The 19,149-nt window shown below is 32.9% G+C and overlaps 2 protein-coding genes across 2 annotated transcripts in view; one reads left to right on the forward strand and one right to left on the reverse strand.

Annotated features, from left to right (window-relative positions):
• LOC114324401 (armadillo repeat-containing protein gudu) overlaps window positions 1-4,554 on the forward strand; it is a 45,964-nt gene extending 41,410 nt beyond the window's left edge. Inside the window, exon 8 of the mRNA XM_050649006.1 lies at window positions 4,180-4,554. Within this exon, the coding sequence (XP_050504963.1) occupies window positions 4,180-4,465 (286 nt within the window). The 3' untranslated portion in view covers window positions 4,466-4,554. The remainder of the gene's footprint in view (window positions 1-4,179) is intronic.
• The window catches only part of LOC114324385 (SEC14-like protein 4), a 109,933-nt gene extending 98,873 nt beyond the window's left edge, over window positions 1-11,060 (reverse strand). Inside the window, exon 1 of the mRNA XM_050649009.1 lies at window positions 10,867-11,060. Coding sequence (XP_050504966.1) covers window positions 10,867-10,920 — 54 coding nt within the window. The 5' untranslated portion in view covers window positions 10,921-11,060. The remainder of the gene's footprint in view (window positions 1-10,866) is intronic.
• Between the last annotated feature and the right edge of the window lie 8,089 nt (window positions 11,061-19,149).

The following is a 19,149-nucleotide window of genomic DNA, read 5'->3' on the forward strand; positions in this document are numbered from 1 at the left end:
AGCCAAGCGTGGCGTTTTAATGGCTGAAAACCCCCAAAGGCAAATTTTCATGAAAGAGGAAACTACTGAACGGCCCTCAGTTTCCGGCGGCTCCAACACCCCAGCCAAGGTAGCGGGTGGAAAAGGGTTAGAGCAGAGGGTGCTAAGAATCCCCGGAAAAGATCAGGCTACCACAAAGAACGCCAAATGCATATCACCTCATACAATGTTAGAACTCTTGTATCGGACCTGAAGATGATGGAACTGGAGGAAGAGCTGAAAACAATAAAATACATCATCGACCTCAGCGAAATCAGACGAGGAGGAGAAGCCCAAATTACTCTTAAAGCGGGACACTTATTTCATTTTAGAGGACAAGAAGACACTTGAAATTGTGGAGTAGGATTCATTATACATAGAAAGCACGCCAAAAATGTAACTAAAATTAATAGCATAAGTCCCAGAATTGTGTACCTCATCTTCAAACTAAATGCAAGATATAACCTTAAGATAATCCAGACATATGCTCCAACGACTAGCCACTCGGATGAAGAAATTGAAAAATTTTATAATGACCTACAAACAGCATTACATATTACACCAGCATATTACACAATAATTATGGGCGACTTTAATGCGAAAATGGGCTTTAAACAAGATGATGCAGAAGTAGCAATGGGCAAGTATGGGTACGGCGAAAGAAATGAACGAGGGCAAAGACTGCTCAAATTCTTACATCAGGAAAATTTGTCCATGATGAATTCTTTTTTCGACAAAAAGCCTCAGCGTAAATGGACATGGATAAGCCCAGATGGCAGTGTCAAAAATGAGATAGATTTTATCATAACGAATAGAAAAGAAATAATTAAAGATGTTGAAGTACTTAACAAATTTTCGATAGGAAGCGACCACAGATTAATCCGAGCAAGGATACAATTAAATGTCAACTTGGAAAGAACAAAGATGATCTTCAAAACACGAAAGAAGAATTGGATTCCCCCAGAAAATAACGACCTCTACTGACCAGACGTATACAAGACTTAGAAAACGAAATAGAAGACATCGAACTAGCAAATAATCTCATAACGAGGGCACTAAAAGAAACGGAAAGAGAGTGCTGCCTGACGGTCGTGACCCATAAAGAAAAATTAAGCCAAAATACCAAAGAGTTACTAAGTAAAAGAAGACAACTGACGGAAAAATACGACTCCAACTACACAACACTGAAGAAATTAAATAAAGATATCCACCGATCAATCCGAAAAGACATAAGAGAAAACAATACAAGAGAAATAACTCAAATAATTTAAGAAAACAGAAGGTTAAAAGTTTTGCGGCGAAATACGGATAACATTGGCAACAAAAATATGTACAGAATAAGAAACAAAGACAACAATATTGCTAGGGATAGAGCCGACATCCTTAAGGTTGTCGAATCGTTTTATCGCGAAATTTATGAGAGCACCAACGCAAGACAAGATCAGACCTGCCCAAAATCACAAACCAGGGATCAGAATTAATGCCAGAAGTAACACCATACGAAGTTAAAAAGACAGTTTCAGAAATGAAAAAGAATAAATCCCCTGGCGATGACGGAGTAGTGATCGAGGCAATCAAACAAGGTGGAAATAAAATTATCCAGGTTTTGGCCAAACTTTTCACCGAATGCATTTACCAAGGAAAAACCCCTTCCCAATGGAACAATGCAGTCATTGTGGTAGGGGAGCAAAGTATGCTAAATGTGCAGTCACTCGAGCGCTTTGGGGACCTATTGGGTTGCAAAGAGTAGGTCCTAAAATCAAAAAAAGTTAAGTAAAGTTTTCCATTTTAATGGGCGCTTGCCATTTTTTTATTGAATTTTCCATTTCCAACAATCGTTTTTTCCGATTATAACGCCATCTATCCATAATTCGAAAAAATGTTTCGAATAAAAGTTACTTATTTTTACGTAAGGAATCCAAATCTGCAATAAAAAATTAGGGCTCCTATTTAAGATTTTAAAGTAACCCCCACCCCACCTCCGTGGGGGGTCGTGTTTGGTGCCATTCGATAGATTTTTCAAAAATATTGAATAAGTGTATTTTACTGTTTTTAGATCTGATGTTCATTTCACGAAATATCGCGGGATTCGTATTAAAAATATTTAATTTTCCCCCACCCCTCTCCTTGGGAAGTCGTGTTTGGTATCATTCGATAGATTTTTAAAAAATATTGAGCACATATTTTTTAGTTTTTCGATCTGTCATTCATTTCGCGAAATATTCGCTTTTTTCTCGTGAAATTTTGGGACTCACCCATTTCCTTACGCCCGGTTCAAATAGTCAGATTTTTGAAATATACACTCTTTTGCATGCACTTAACTTACCTTATCTTAATCTGACAATTTCGAGTTTTTTTAAGGATAGATTTTTTTTTTCGGGCCCCCCTTAACGAACTTCCCTGTGTTAAGAGCCAATATATGGTAAAGGTACATCTGCAGGGTACCAGGTTTCTCCCCATATGCTAATCTGACGCGCTCGAGTAACTGCAAAAATCCCCGCTTGGGCTCCCCTACCATTGTTTTATTGCACAAGAAAGGTGACATAACAGATCTAAAAAACTACCGTCTTATCAGTCTGCTATCACACATATATAAACTTTTCACAAAAATTATCAAAAAAAGACTAGAGGCAAAGTTAGACTTCTATCAGCCTAGAGAACAAGCTGGGTTTAGATCCGGATATAGCACTAACGACCACTTACTGGTAATAAAAAACTTGATAGAGAAGTCGGCGGAATACAACAAACCATTGGCACTGATATTCGTGGACTACGAGAAAGCGTTTTCGCAGTTTTTTCTATTTCCTTTCTTATAAATTGATGTCTTATATGCTTGAGTCCATTCTGCCGGTAAATCTTCTCCATTCAGTGCTCTCTCAAACATCTTGTGCATCATGCGGAATAGCTTTTCCGATCTGTTTTTTATCAATTTATTTGGTATTCCATCGGGGTCTTCTGCTTTTTTGTTCTTTAGGGTTTTGATCATTATATTTACCTCAGCTAGGCTTAATTTGATTTCATCATGTGTATAGCTTTCTATTACTTTTATTTCTGTTTCTTTAAATTGGGAGCGGTTTCCGGTTAGCAATTTTTTATAGTATTCTTGCCATTCGTTTTCTTTGATTCTTACGATCTTGCATTTCTCTGTTTTATTTCTTTGGAACAACTTTAAGATACGCCATGACTGACGCCTGAATTTTTCGTTCCCCCTTTCGTTGTTTCTCTGCATGATTTTTTCCATCTTTAATTTTTTTCATTTGCCACTTTTCTTTTTACTTCTCTATTTTTCCCTGTATAATTTAAAGTCCTCATAGTTTTTAGTGTTTAGGTATTTTATATGCTGCCTTCTCTTTGATGCATTTCAGTGTTTTTTCGTTTAATTTCGTTTTTTGGTGGGTGTATCTTTGGTCCTCTTCTCCGAAAGCTTCTAGGGCCGCTGATTTTTATGTGTTCGCTTTAAGATTATAGTAAAGCTACTTATTTTTATTTTATTTTGAAGTGATGGACAAATTCACATACTTAGGCTCCCTGATCACCAAGGAGAACGTCATGACGAAAGAAATCAAACGAAGGATAATCCTAGCAAACACATGCTATTTTGGACTGAATAGGCATATGAGAAGCAGGAACTTAAGCCAAAAAACAAAAATAATTATACACCAAACCCTTATACAACCAGTGTTGACATATGGATCGGAGACATGGACCATCTCCAAGGCAGATGAAAACCTTCCGCTTATATTTGAACGAATGATCCTGAGAGGAATATTCGGTGGCATCTGTGAAAATGGTGTTTGGAGGAAGAAGTACAACTACGAGGTATACCACAGATATAAACATTTGTTTGGTAGTAAAGACGTAGTATATCTTATCAAAATATGAAGACGAAGATGGGCAGGGCATCTAGCAAGATCACAGAACAACCCTCCTAGAAGAATCTTTATGTCACAACCTGTGGGAAGTAGAAATAGGGGTAGGCCAAAACTCAGACTGAAGGATGGTGTAGATGAGGATGGTAGAAAAATAGGCGCTGCAAACTGGCAACAGTTGACAATGGATAGAACTTGGCGTAATAGACTTGGCAAGGTCAAGACTCTTTTATAGGGCTGTAGGACCATTAATGATGATGACTTATTTTTATTTAACTTCTTGCTGTTACAGATTGGGTGCCATTACTCCCCTAGTTCAATACATGGCCGACGATGACGCCAATGTCCACAGAACCACAGCTCTAGCCTTGTTCCACCTTTCTAAGAATCCGTTCAATTGCATTACGATGCACGAAAGCGGAGTAGTGACTTTTCTTCTAAGAGCAGTGTCTTCCAAAGACTGGGAGCTACAAGAAGCTGCTGCGGGGTGCCTTGCTAATATCAGGAAATTGGCATTGGAAGCTGAAACTGTGCATCTTATTAGAAATAGGGACGACACTTCTGATGAGGACAATTAGGGATACGCTTTTTGTGGATTTTTATATACATTGTTAATTATATTTATAGCTATTTGTATCTATTTATTAATATATTTATTTACTATTTAGTCTTGTTTTATTTTATTATAGCAAACCAAATCAATCAAAGTAAAGATAAAGGAGGAAGTGATTCAAGGAATACTAGCTGGAATAGTTCTTTATGGAATGGGAATTTCTGTTATGGGTAGTAAAATAATGTATTAGTAATCTGTTGCTCTCCTCAATAATTTTTTCAAAGGTCAAAAAACAGTAATCTCCATTTTTATTTTTTTACCAGCGGTTTAGTAAACTTTAACGATTGGTTGTAAAGGTGATTCAATGTGTCGGTAAACAAAAATATTGTAGATTTAAAGTAATTATTAATTAATTTATATTTAATAATGAGAATATAATGGCAAATGTGTAGATAAGACAAATTTTAAAGAAAATATTTAAAAGATAATAATGTACTAAATGCATCAAAATATTTTTGTTTACATAATTTAAAAAAACTGGCATAAGACCAGCTATGTTGTACGGAACTAAATGCTGGGTAATTAAAAAGAAAGAGGAAAAACGGATGCATGTGGCGGGAATGAGATTGCATAGACGGATAATTGGAGTGACAAAAAAGGATAAAAAAAACACAGATGTTATCGGACCACCAATATTACGAGAAGCGTCATTTATGCTACCAAAAACACAAAAGACGAAAAAGCTACTGGACCAGATGATGTCATCGAAATATTAAAACCAGTTCATGAATATGTTATTTATGTAGATAATGGTTTAATTCTTCAATCCAATATATCAGACGGACACAATCACCAGCCAGTGGCTGCAATCGACTTTTGCAGCCATCCTCAAAAGGTCAAGTGCAAAAACCTGTTCAGCTCATGAAACCATAGTTTTAATGAGTCACACACTTAACATTGTCACACAGCAGGATTGTTATAACTCTTAAATATGAAATAAGTGACTTACTATTTGGGTTTAGGAGTGGTATGGCCAAAAGAGATGCTTTGTTCGGCTTAAATGTGTTCGCTCAGTGAAGCATGGACATAAATGAGGGCATGTAATGTTTTGTAGACTTTGAAAAAGCCTTTGATAAGGTTCACAATTTGATAAATTTGTAAATTATATACTACAATGTAAAAATATTGACAGTTGGAATATGAAAATTATATCTAATCTCTATTGGAATTAGACTGCGCCAAGGTAAAAGTTGATAAACAGAATAATCGAGATGTCAAAGTACAGAGAGTAGTCCACCAGGGTTGCGTGCTGTCCCCCTACTCTTCAATGTCTAGAGTGAAGCGGTATTTAAAGAAGCCCTTTCAGATCCAATAAAAGGTATACATATCTGTCAGTGGAGAAGTTTTGAATAACTTCTGTTTTACAGACGATACAATAATAATCACGGATAACAACAATGATTTACAGAGCATCTTAAGATTGCTGTCTTAAAGATTGCTTAAAGACAGAGTCTTAAAGATTGCTGTCATGAATAAGGGCTGAAAATGAATTTGAATAAAACTGAATGCATGATCATGAGCAGAGTCAGGCAAATATGCAATAGTGCATATGCATATGTATTTGCATATTTTTGTAGTTTCTTTTGAATTTTGCATATACTGGTATATTTAAAAATAAAGTGCATATAATTAATTTTTAAAGCGAATTTATTTGTTTTATTTATTCATGGTTCAAATACCTTCGTACCTGATATTTCTGTGTGGATCAAGGCATCCAGAATTGGTCATTGATATGGGAAAATTATTATGCTCAGCATGCAGTAAGTAAATACAAAGTAAACCTAAATATTTTAAATTGCATAAAAATAATCAGAAAACCAAAAATATACATTTTTAATTTAAAATGCTTTAAATAACCCCCGATCTAAAAATTATTTAGTTTACTGTAGGAATTTTTTTGGAGATTCCATACGAAAAAAATTCCAAATAGTCCAGCATTGCCAAACTGCTTTACACACCGGTAAAAAAAAATAAATTAAAATTGGGAGAGAAAAGGCAAGATTCGATATCTAGGTGCTTAAAATCAACTAATCGGAAATCAAGTGAGCAAAGAGACATTCAACCATGATTTGTTCGAATCATTGTTAAGCTAAAATATACCTTTATCCAAATTATCAAACGAAAATTTACGAATATTTCTTGGAAAATACTGCAAATGGAATATTCCAAGTGAAAGAAGCTTAAGAAGAAACGAGGTCGATTCTCTAGGTATATTCTGCGCTACTGAGTAACATAAAATTAGAGACAATAGGAGAGAATTATTTTTATGTATGTGGATGAAACAATTGATTCTTCTGGACGTTACATCGCACATTTATTAATAAAATCTCTTAAAAATGGGCAAGTTTGTAAATCGCATTTAATTGCTTCCAAGAAGTTGAATAAAACCAACGAACTAGGTAACAGTTTTAAGGTTTGTGCAAGACAGTTTAGCAATTTTTTTTCTTCCTTTATCTGTTCCCACCGAAAATTTTTTACTTTTCTTTCAGATGCTGCACCTTATATGGTTAAAGTAGGAAGCAATTTGAAAAATTTTTATCCTCGTTTAGTATATACAACTTGCCTAGCACATGGTTTAAATAGGGTCGCAGAAGAAGTTAGAAATAAATTTCCTCTTGTTAATAATTTTATTTCAAATATGAACAAAATATTTCTTGGCACCTATAAGGTATCATTTGTATAAAGAACATTTGCCAAATCTTCCTCTTCCACAAAAACCTATTGTTACTGGATGAGAACTTGATTAGAGGCTGCAATGTTTTATGCAGAAATTTTTGCTGAATTGAAGCCAGTAGATTCTTCCGAACCACTTACACTTTTCAAAGAATTGGTGAAAAATAAAATAGTACCACAGCAACTTTCATACTTAAAACTATTATGTACAGCCGGAAAAATGAAAGAGTACCCATGAACGAACATATAAGACACGCTGTATTTTCCTGTCACCGTGTCACAAAGAAAATTGTCCAGTGCAAGTACATGTAACAATAATTATTACATGTACTAGCGCTGGCCAATTTTTTGTGTGACACGGTGACAAGAAAATACAGCATGTTTTATATGTTCGTTCATGGGTATTATTCTTTCATCTTTCCTACTGTACATACATGCATATTTGACACAAATAATACATGCATATACATGCATATTTAACATAAATAAATGCATATACATGCATATTTGACACAAGTAATATGCATAAGTATATATGCGCATATATCTTCCATTTCAGCCTGCATATTTGCCTGACTTTGATCATGAGTTAAAAAGAATGAGAGATAGCAAATGCATGTGATGGAATGAGAATGTTTAAGATGGATGAATTGAGTGCAAAAAAAGGATAACATTAAGAACAAGTATATTGGAAAAAATCTTGGGAATTTATAATTGGGATCTAAGTTGGGAATCACTAACTTACTTACACCCAAATATGTGTTATAAGTCCTGGAAGGAGTACGAGAGTAAGCCCAAAAACGATCTGGGGGAAAAGTTTAGGCACAAAATATCTACAAAGGGGATTGGTAGGGGTATGACTACATATAGAGACGGGATTCGGACAAAAAATCCCCACAATTATTCCTGGACAAAAAATCCCCAAAAATAATCCCAATATTTCCATGAAAGAACGGATGGAAAGAATGGATATTTCTATTAAGAACAATATTACTGATCTATTTATAGGACGGATCAACATTCTTCTTCTTCTTTCTCATAATCCTTAGTGCCCTTTAGGGCGTCGGATCAACATTCAAAATTGCAAATATATAAAACAGTTTCATGGATATTTCCATACTAAGAACAATATTACATACCTACTGATAGGTAATCACGCAAAAATAATTTTGAAATTTTAAAAAAAAAATAGGTGTCAATGTACGAGTAGTATGCTGTCTACTGTCGCGTTTCTGCTATAGTTTGAGGTCTACCTGTGCGTGCGACAATACCCACATAACAATTATGTTCGCATCATGTTCTAAGCATATCCCACCAACATTCGTCGAAGTATATTCTTTTTAGTATATGCGTAGTATAAGCATAGCATGTACCATAAAAACATTCTAAATTTCATGTTCTTTGCACGTGCTTCAAAGAATATCCTTGCACCGAATACACTTAGCACATTCGTGTACGTAGTATCCCGTAATGTTCGTAAAAGTTTATTCTTAGAATATACCTTAATCGAATATTCTTAGTATATGCGTAAGTATATGCAAAAGTATATGCTTAACACATACTTGTATATATACTTTTAAAATATCTTAAAAAGAATATACTGTATGTACCTATAGGAAGAAGATTATCAACTTCGCGTTAAGAATAATTAATAAAATTTAGGTACAGCCGGAAAAATGAAAGAATACCCATGAACGAACATTATAAAACACTCTGTATTTTCCTGTCACCGTGTCACAAAGAAAATTGTCCAACGCAAGTACATGTAATAATAATTCTTACATGTACTTGCGCTGGAAAATTTTTTGTGTGACACGGCGACAGGAAAATACAGCGTGTTTTATATGTTCGTTCATGGGTATTCTTTCATTTTTCTTACTGTATTTTGGTAGATAGTACTGAACTATTTAATTCATTTTTTTAAACCGTTTTAATTGTATGGTAAAAAAGTTTAAAACTTAATTCTATTGAAGAAAAATGAGAAATTCTCGTTTCGTTTTTAATTGAAATGAATATACCATTTTTATTTGAGTTTATACCATAAGTATTTTTACCTATAATTTTCGGGAATCCGGAAACGGCCATTCATTGTCATTCTGACCTTTGCATTGCATATTTTATACCTGCAAGGGAAGGGGGTAGGTATAACAAAAGGGCAAAATATGAAAATAGTTTCCAGTACAGTTAGTCTACGCTGTTAGGACGAAGTATTTCTAGCTACAAGGACTAAAACATTTTTAAGAACATAAAAAGCAGCTTGAAAATAATAAATTCATATTGGTACTTCAATATTTCTTAAATACCTAGTAAGTAAAAGTATGTATAATGTATATAGATACCTATAAATTTTAGTAATTTACATACATATTATATATATATTTGGCTATTATATAATTATTATATAAGCAGCATTTTTATTTTAATGTGCACATGCACATAATAACTAAATATATTACTTATATTTTATATATAGGCTATATACTTACCCATATAATATTAATTTATTATACATAGGTACCTATATAACTAACTAAAGTTTATATATTTTATACTTACTTTTTACGTAATATTGTAGAATTTAATAACTTAATTCTCATATGCAATTAGAATATGTAAATATAATATATTAGTAGAACCTAGGATGAGATTAGGTGATGTTGAAAACATACTTCTGAGGAATATAGCACATCCTTGGAATATTCTTCCCATATACTAAAAATATGTGCGATAGTACATTCTAAGTATATACATAGAAGGTATATAGCACTTCCTGGGAATATTCTTCCCATATACTAAAAATATGTGCGATAGTACATTCTAAGTATATAACTAGAAGGTATATAGCACTTCCTTGGAATATTCTTCCCATATACTAAAAATATGTGCGGTAGTACATTCTAAGTATATAAATAGAAGGTTTATAGCACCTCCTTAGAATCTTCTAAAAAGTATGTTCTTGGTATATACTGAAAAGAAGTGCGGTAGTACATTCTAAGTATATACATAGAACGTTTAAGTACTGTAATGTAGTATATACTCAGTATATGCTCTGCACATTCGCAATGGTAATTACGCATATTCTAAGTATATACTTTTTCTGAAAAGTATGTTCTATGAATCTACTAAGAACATGAAATTGTTATGTGGGTAATGAAAGGAAGCAAACGGTTTTAGGTAAAATGTTTAGGTATTGCTAAGTATAGTAATAAACATTTTCAGGAACACACAATAAACTTATTTCTTTACTATAATAAGTAGATTAGATAGACAATAGATTGTGGTGTTATATATATAAAACATCACAATGTTCTTGGTTAGGGCATGACTTTTTTAGCTAGAATCATTGACTGCCTTTCTATCTAAAATTAAAATGCATGCATTTTTTCTTTAATACTAATTACGCTGTATTGTTTTGTAAATAATTAGGTTACGTATAAATTTTTTTGTAAATATTTGGGGTGCATTTTTTTGTAAATTATTGCATTATTTTGCGTGAATCCTTCAGGAATTTTCAGATTGCGATCCGTACACCGCACACTATATAGAGCTATATGCCCAGATAGACCGCATCCTCCGGGTAGACCGCATACTATAGTAGCACCAAAAATAATTTGGATTAAAATAATTCAAAATGTTTTTGATTTTTTAACTTCCCACTGATAACTAAACTTAAAAAGGATAAAAATGACTCACTTTCATTAAAGCAAACTTTTTATCATCGTCCAATTCGATTTTTGCGCGCGGCATCTTAAAACTGAGCGAAACTTCAAACTGCACCAAAACAAAAACAGAAACACACTGCAAGAAGATCACAGACAAACAAACGCGTTCAGCATAGAAATGTCTAAACCTACTTTGGCGATAATATTGTTGCCTGAAGTATTCACCTTCTCTCTAGTGACACACTTGTATTTATTAGTTTTGTTATAGTCAGGTCAATTTTGTCGTTCTTATACTGTGTGTGTCACTTACTAGTAGTAAAAAATTATCAGCATCAAATTGAGAAAATTTTAAATTTTTATTATTCGAAGACGTAGACTTTATGTAGTACTTTAATTATCATTTTTGGGCTTCTGGCTAAGATCAGAATGTAGTACCTATCTGTTCTTATCATTGATGCTATTCCCTGCTTTATATTTATATCTTTGTTGACTTGGCTAAAGCCTTCGATACAGTTAGCCACCCGTAACTTTTTGCAACACTATAGAGAATTGGCGTTATAGGAACTGCCCTCCCTTGTATAACTCATATTTTTTACTTCTTAGTATTTGACGAAAGTAGCTCACTTTTCTTTCCTTCATGATGGTGAGAATTTATTTTTCCTTTTTCATCTTTCTTAATCTTTTCGTGTTTGTTATCTGTTGTGTCCATGATATTTTCCACATTTTTCGATAACACCGCATCTCAAAGCTGTCAACTCTTTTTTCAGTTGCATCCGTAATTGTCCAGGCTTCAACTCCACGTAAAAGGACACGGAATAAGTAACATCTCAATACTCTAGTTCTAATTTCTATTCCCAGTTTTCCTTTGCATAATACTGCTTTTATCTTATTGAAAGCGCTTCTGGTCATCTCAATGCGTCGTTTTATTTCAAGGCTGCGGCCACATTGTTCATTTAGCTCACATCACAAGTAATTATATCTGGGTCGTCTTGTTCATGTACCATGTTCTTTCAGAACATTGGTTACCATCATAGCTATCCTAGTTTTATTCACTGCCACCCTAAACAACATGCTTGTATCAACACCATACCAATCTCGCAAGTTCTTCAACCATGAGGTTCTTCTTCGTCCTGGACTGCGTTTGCCCGCTATTTTTCCTTGCATAATATTTTGTAGCAACCTATATTTGGGACTTCTCATTACATGTCCGAAATACTCCAGCTTTCTCTGTTTGATGCTTTTTATAATCTCAGTAGTCTTGGTGAGACGTTCTAGTATTGTGGAGTTTCGAATCTTCTCCACCCAGAAAACTTTTAAAATTCTTCTATAAAAGCCTCAATGCGATTTAGATCGATTTTATTATAAATGTTGTATGGTCTACATATGTAAGATTATTCCCTAGTGTTCCGTTAATCGATATGGTTTCATTGATGTCTTCTATAGTGCCTCTTTAAACATCTCTTCTAAGCACATATTAAAAAGTAGAGGGGATCCTACTCCTACTCTTCTTTTTATAGGTATTTTTTTCGATTTTTGTTGGTCTACTCGTATTACTCTTTTCTGATATTACAACTCTATTATGAGTTATAAATCCGTCATCAATTTAAAAACAAAAACCAACAAGATACTATTGCTCACTCATATGCAACAAGACACAGGATGGGATCGCAACTAGTGCCAAAAATTCATAAGACGGCAGGACAGCGCTGTCACATATTCCTAAGTCCCAGACTATTTACTAAACTGCCAGTGCAACTAAAAACCTTGAATTCATTTAGATTATTTAAAAAGAAATTAAAACAATATATTTCAATTGCAAATAGATACAGATATAAATTAATATATATTAAAAATAATTAATAACAAAGTAATGATTTTTGATATAATATAATATACAGGGTGTAACAAAAATACAGGTCATAAATTAAATCACATATTCTGGGACCAAAAATAGTTCGAATGAACCTAACTTACCTTTGTACAAATATGCACATAAAAAAAGTTATAGCCCTTTGAAGTTACAAAATGAAAATCGATTTTTTCGAATATATCGAAAACTATTAAAGATTTTTTATTGAAAATGGATATGTGGCATTCTTATGGCAGGAGCATCTTAAAGAAAAATTATAGTGAAATTTGTGCACCCCATAAAAATTTTATGGGGGTTTTGTTCCCTTAAACCCCCCCAAACTTTTGTGTACGTCTCAATTAAATTATTATTGTGGTACCATTAGTTAAATTTAATATTCTTAAAACTTTTTTGCCTCTTTGTATTTTTTCGATAAGGCAGTTTTTATCTAGTTGAGGCTTATTTTTTAATATGTTTACATAAAAATTTTATGGGGGTTTTGTTCTTTTAAACCCCCCAAATGTTTGTGTGCGTTCCAATTAAAATATTGCTGCAGTACCATTAGTTAAACATAGTGTTTTTAAAACTTTTTTGCCTCTTTGTATTTGTTCGAGAAGGCACCTTTTATCGAGATATGGCTTATTTTTTAATGCGGTTCAAAATATACCTAAAAATGTAAATCATTCATAAATTTTCATATTATTACAAAGTCTCCATAATCGTACTTAATCATATACAAACATGTGGTGGATTTGACAAATATTCAAAATATCTCGATAAAAACTGACTTTTAGAAAAAGTACTAAGAGCCAAAAAAGTTTTAAAAATAATGTGTTTAAGTAATGGTACTACAATAATAATTTAATTGGAACGTACACAAAAGTTTGGGGGGGTTTAAAGGAACTAAACCCCCATAAAATTTTGATAGGGTGTCCAAATTTCACTATAATTTTTTTCTAAGATGCTACGGTCATAAGAATGGCATTTGTCCATTTTCAATAAAACATCTTTAATAGTTTTCGATATATTCGAAAAAATCGATTTTCATTTTGTAACTTCAAAGGGTTGTAACTTTTTTTATATGCACATTTGTACTAAGGTAAGTTAGGTTCAATCAAACTATTTTTGGTCTCAGAATATGTGATTAAATTTATGACCTGTATTTTCGTTACACCCTGTATATAATAAGTATTGTTGCTCTAACTTTAAATCAGTTATCCATAGTATATAATTTTATTCAGAACATTGATTAGACCCGTAGTAATAAACCTATGGTTGTAAAACCTGGGTAATAACAAAAAATATGAAGCCCAACTCAGAATATTCGAGAGAAACATAATGAGAAAAGTATATAGCCCGGTACAAGAGGAAGAAGGTGAATGGAGGGTATGATACTGTAAGATTTGTGAAAAGTCCAAGAAGTGGTTTGTCCAAGTGACTGGGACATGTTCAGAGACAAGAAGATGCAAAACCAGCAAAAAAATTATTAAAAATAGAGAATTTGATAGATCTCAAATATGTCAACATGCATGGGATAATGAACATGGAGTTCAGTGGAGAGATTCAAGTATAGTCCTGAAAGAATCAGATATAAAAGAGAAATCAAAACAGCGGCTCTAATTATGCTAAATGAAACCAATTGTGTCGCAAATTCCTCGGTAGAATGCAGTAGGATGTGGTTACCCATACTGAAAGAGGAAGTCAGAAAGAAAATAGCACGATTAGTAAGTCAATAACATATCGAGTTAGTACAAATTTTATATTCTAGTATTATGTACTTATTGTATATCTATGTATTATTAATATTATTTATAATTTAAACATATTAAAGTCAGAATTTGGTATTGGTTTTTAAAAGTAAATTAAATTTAAGACCAAATACTTACAATGTCGGGATAGTATCACGAGGTTTTTTCCTGGTTTTCCCTCGTGATTTACTATGGAATCTCTAACGCGAGAATTTTACTGTCATCGTTGCATTTGGTTGTCTTTTTAAAGACAGATCACATGCTATAATTTTTTTGTAACGGATATTCTTGAGTTGGGATTAATTTCATGTAATCGAATGAACTATCTTTTAGTAAAGTCAAAGAATACATATCTCCCACATCTACAAGTGGGAGATATGTATTCTTTGGTAAAGTCGTCCCAGGAACGCAACTCATAAATATTGGCGATATCATTTTAAGGTCTTCTACTTTAAAATGTATAATATACGTCTGAATTGTCAATATAAATGAGTCAGATTAAATAAATTATTAGAAGAATTTTTTACTTAGCAACAACAATTTTGTTTAATCTAGTAGTAGTATTTTGTATTTTGACAACGACACCCGATTTGGGCTGCGAAACGTTAATAAAATTATTTTTTCAATTTAATTGTGGCTTATTTCCTATCTAAATAGTTAATAATAAAAATGCTACAAGGAAATAGCTTCAGAACAACAGCAAAAAAATATATTTTTATTATATTTTATATTTATAATTATATTTTATACAAAATACAATAGTATTTTTTGACAACGAAACCCGATTTGGGCTTTGAAACGTTAATAAATTCATTTTTTAGTAAAATTGTGGCTTATTTCCCATAGAAAATACTTAATTATAAAAATGCCACAAGAAAATAGCTTCAGAACAACAGCAAAAAAATATTACAATGGAAGCTGATAGGAAGACAAACAAAGGAAGGCCCAGTACGAGATGGTTGGATGACGTGGAAGACGACGTCATAACCATGAATATAAGACCATAGAGGAGGAGAAGGGCACACGAGAGATCTAATGGAATGCCAGACAGGAAAATACCTATCCAGGGTTATGATGCCAAAAGAAGAAGATATGTATAATTTTATTTTAATTATGCACTTTGGCGTGTTTTTTGTCTGATTAAGATTTTATATTTGACTATTTTATGTATATTGTTATTATTATTATCAGTTTAATATCTGATACGCATTGCATGCATCTGTTATCTCGAAAGGTATACTATTCTTGAACCATTCCAGATAATGCTTCAAATTAAATAGACGCACAATAGATAACTGTCCATTCTTTAGATTAAAATCGTTAATGCACTTTTTAAGATACAAATGTTCCAGGTACTCTAAAAAAATACAATGAAAAATTTAATTTAGGTAAAATTAGCAGCACGAGCATTGATCTTTCCATCGCTCTTTGTGTCTTTACTAGATATTTTATCCATATTGGCCTTGGTGAGTGTCCAAGTCTGTGAACCATACGTGAGTATACGAGTACACACTGATCGTAAACTCTGGTTCTCAAATATTGTTCTATTCTAGTGTTTTTCAAGATCCAACTCAGATTTCCAAATCCTGTCCACGCTAACCTTATTCTTCTGGTAACATCGGAAGTTTGATTTTCTTTGTTAACTTTCATTATCTGTCCCAGGTAGATGTATTCGCTTACTGTTTCTAAATATATGTCGTTCAACGTTATTTTTCTAATGCTCGGTGTATTCGTCATTATTTTTGTTTTTACAAGTTCATCTTAAGATTTACCTTTTCCGAAGCTTGAAATATTTGCATCATCATGGTCTGTAATTCTTCCAAATTTGTAATGAATATTACAATGTCCTCAGCATATCTCAAAACTCAAATGGCTCAGTTTTCTACCATTAACATTTATTCCTTTATCTGGCCATGCAGTTAATGTCTTGGAACACGTCTTCTAGTTCCACTGTGAATAGCTTTGGTGAGATAACGTCTCCCTGGCGAACTGCTCTGTTTGGTATCTTCTTCTTCACGTGCCATATCAGAATTATCCGATGTTGGCGATCACCATTGCGAAGGCTTCTCGATCTTCTGCAATATGGAATAATTGTCCAGCATTTGGTATCTGAGTCCATTCTCGAATGTTTTTTAACCAAGAAACTTGTTTTCTTCCTACACCTCTACGGCCCTCTATTTTGCCTTTAAGGAACAGTTGTAATGAAAAAAAAAATGACTGTTTGGTATAGCTTTCTTTTTCTCATCTATTTGAATTTTCGTTGCAGCTCTCTTGTAAGTATTATGTATGAGCATTCTGTATCGGGAATATATCCTGCAGTTGTTCATAGCTCTGTCTATTGCCCAAAGTTATATGGAGTCGAATATCTTTTTATAATCAACGATCAAAGATAAATGCTCGGGGTGAGACTTATAGACAAAAAAACAAACAAATGTATTAGAAGCAAAACCAAAGTAAAATACGCAGGAGAACTTGATGCAAAATTAAAATGAATCTTCACAGGACACAATGCCCGACTGAAGAATAAAAGATGGAATCACGAAATACAACAACGGAGACCGGGTTAGGAAGGAGAAGCAGTGGAAGGCTACAAATGTGATTGGTTGATGACATTAAGAAGATTGGAGGGCACAACTATGGGAGCAAGTGGCGCAAAATAGAAATCACTGGATTGGATTGGGGAGGCCTATATCCTAAGTTAAATTACTTAAGGCTGAAGAAGAAGAAAATTATCAGTAGGTGTTAAAATGGGGAGGCTCTGAAATTAGGAGAAAAAGTCTGTCTGGTTTAGCTTGAAAAGGAAGAGGATAAAAGAAACGGCATTCAAAACAAAAGTAAATTGAAAAATCGAAGCAAGGGACTAATTCATATCAACGATGTCTTATCAAATAATAACATAATTGTACAAAAATATGTAAGACAGAAAGCTCAAGAAGTATGAGAGGAGCTGTAATGGATTCGGACTATTAACTCGTTAAAATCACATGTGGGAGCGGGAGGAGGCAGGAAGAAAAAAATGAAAACGGATAATAAAACGAAGCGAAAGTACAATATTAAAAAACTTACCTAAAGAAGAAGAAGAAGTAGAAAATAAATATGAAGAGGAAATAAATAAAATTGTCCAAAAATGTGATCAAAATTCACAAACAGAGCAAATCTGGGAAGAAATTAAATCTGCCGTAGGAGAATCTAACGAGAAAATAGGTAAAGGTGACTTCAAGAGAAATATAAACAAAGATTAGTTTGACGAAGAGTGTCAGACGATAGCAAAAGTAAAGAAGAAGACCAGACATCAATTATTAACAGATAATAGAGATTGTAAAAACAAGAATATAGAATAATTCGATGTAAACTTAAAGCTCTGTGTAAAAAGAGAAAGAGATAGGATAATGAGTTAAATATATTTCTTACAATCTTATTTTTTAATAAACTTTAATTTGGATTTTGTAATTTTTGATGTTACTATAGTGTTTATAATCTCTATTTAGTATATTTAATGAAAAAAGGTCTTGCTGCAATAGTGGCATAACTCACAACCACACACAAACATTTTTCAAAAATGGCATTTAAAAGGTGAATTTAAAAGAAATAAAATCAAAATTATACACACATTATCTATCATGACCTTTAGAGAGGGTATCAACTTGAAGATAATCTTCGTTTAAGCAAATTATAGTATTTTTCATGGATTTTCCTTAGCAATGAAAACTTTAAACCCATTTATCTCAAAACATTATTTTTTGAGTTGTGCGTCTATTGCAGCCCATGAGCGATATAATTTTATACAGTACGTAATAATTTACTGGACTAACATCATTTGACTAACTTTTACTTGATCGCCTTGTAGATATTCTTTGATTAATGAGTCTGTTTAAAATATGAAAGGAAGAGAGAAATATGTTTCAAATAGTTAGGCAACGCACCATACACAAGGAAGCTTCATACAATTAATAAAGCATTTAGTACATTCTTTCACGGTTTTTGCTGTAAATTTTAAAGAACCGCTTGGATTGACATGAAATTTGGCATAGGTACGCATAGCTAACATGTCATAGAAAAAAAGGGATATGGTGCCGATGTGTGCTTTTGCCCTGGGGGTGAGTTTCACCCCATCTCGGGGGTGAAAAAATATATGTTCAAGTTAAGTCCAGAAATGGATAAACTAAACTGACTAATTTTAAACAACTTTTGTTCTATAGAGTTTTTTCACCAAATCAATACTTTTCGAGTTATTTGCAAGTGAATATGTTCATTTTTCAACAAAACAACCACGTTTTTAGACGGTTGTTCGCAAATAAGTCAAACTCAAAACTTAAGCATTTTGTCGAAAAAAATATTCTTAGCAAAACAATAGCCTATAAAAAAGTGAAAAAAACGGTGTATAATTCCAAATAGAATAATTCAATGTGAAATATCCAAATAATGAAGCATTCTTGGGGAAAACACATTACAACGTTTTTTAAAGTGTTTAAAAAAAGCTTTATTTCTGTATTTATAAAAAAATTTCTAGCATCAAATGTAAGCAAGTTATGCTCAAAATAAAGTTGGTCCCTTTTGTTTTGGCAAAAAAATCAGTAAGATCACCCCCCAATTAGCGACTTAAATGAAACTAATCGTTACCGCTTCACAAGTTACTTTACTTAGGTATGTTGTGTTTATATGATCTGTAAGTTTCATCGATTCAAAGTGCTTATTTTTGAAAAAAATTGATTTTAAA

Source organism: Diabrotica virgifera, chromosome 4, assembly GCF_917563875.1.
Source record: "Diabrotica virgifera virgifera chromosome 4, PGI_DIABVI_V3a".
Lineage (NCBI taxonomy): Eukaryota > Metazoa > Arthropoda > Insecta > Coleoptera > Chrysomelidae > Diabrotica > Diabrotica virgifera.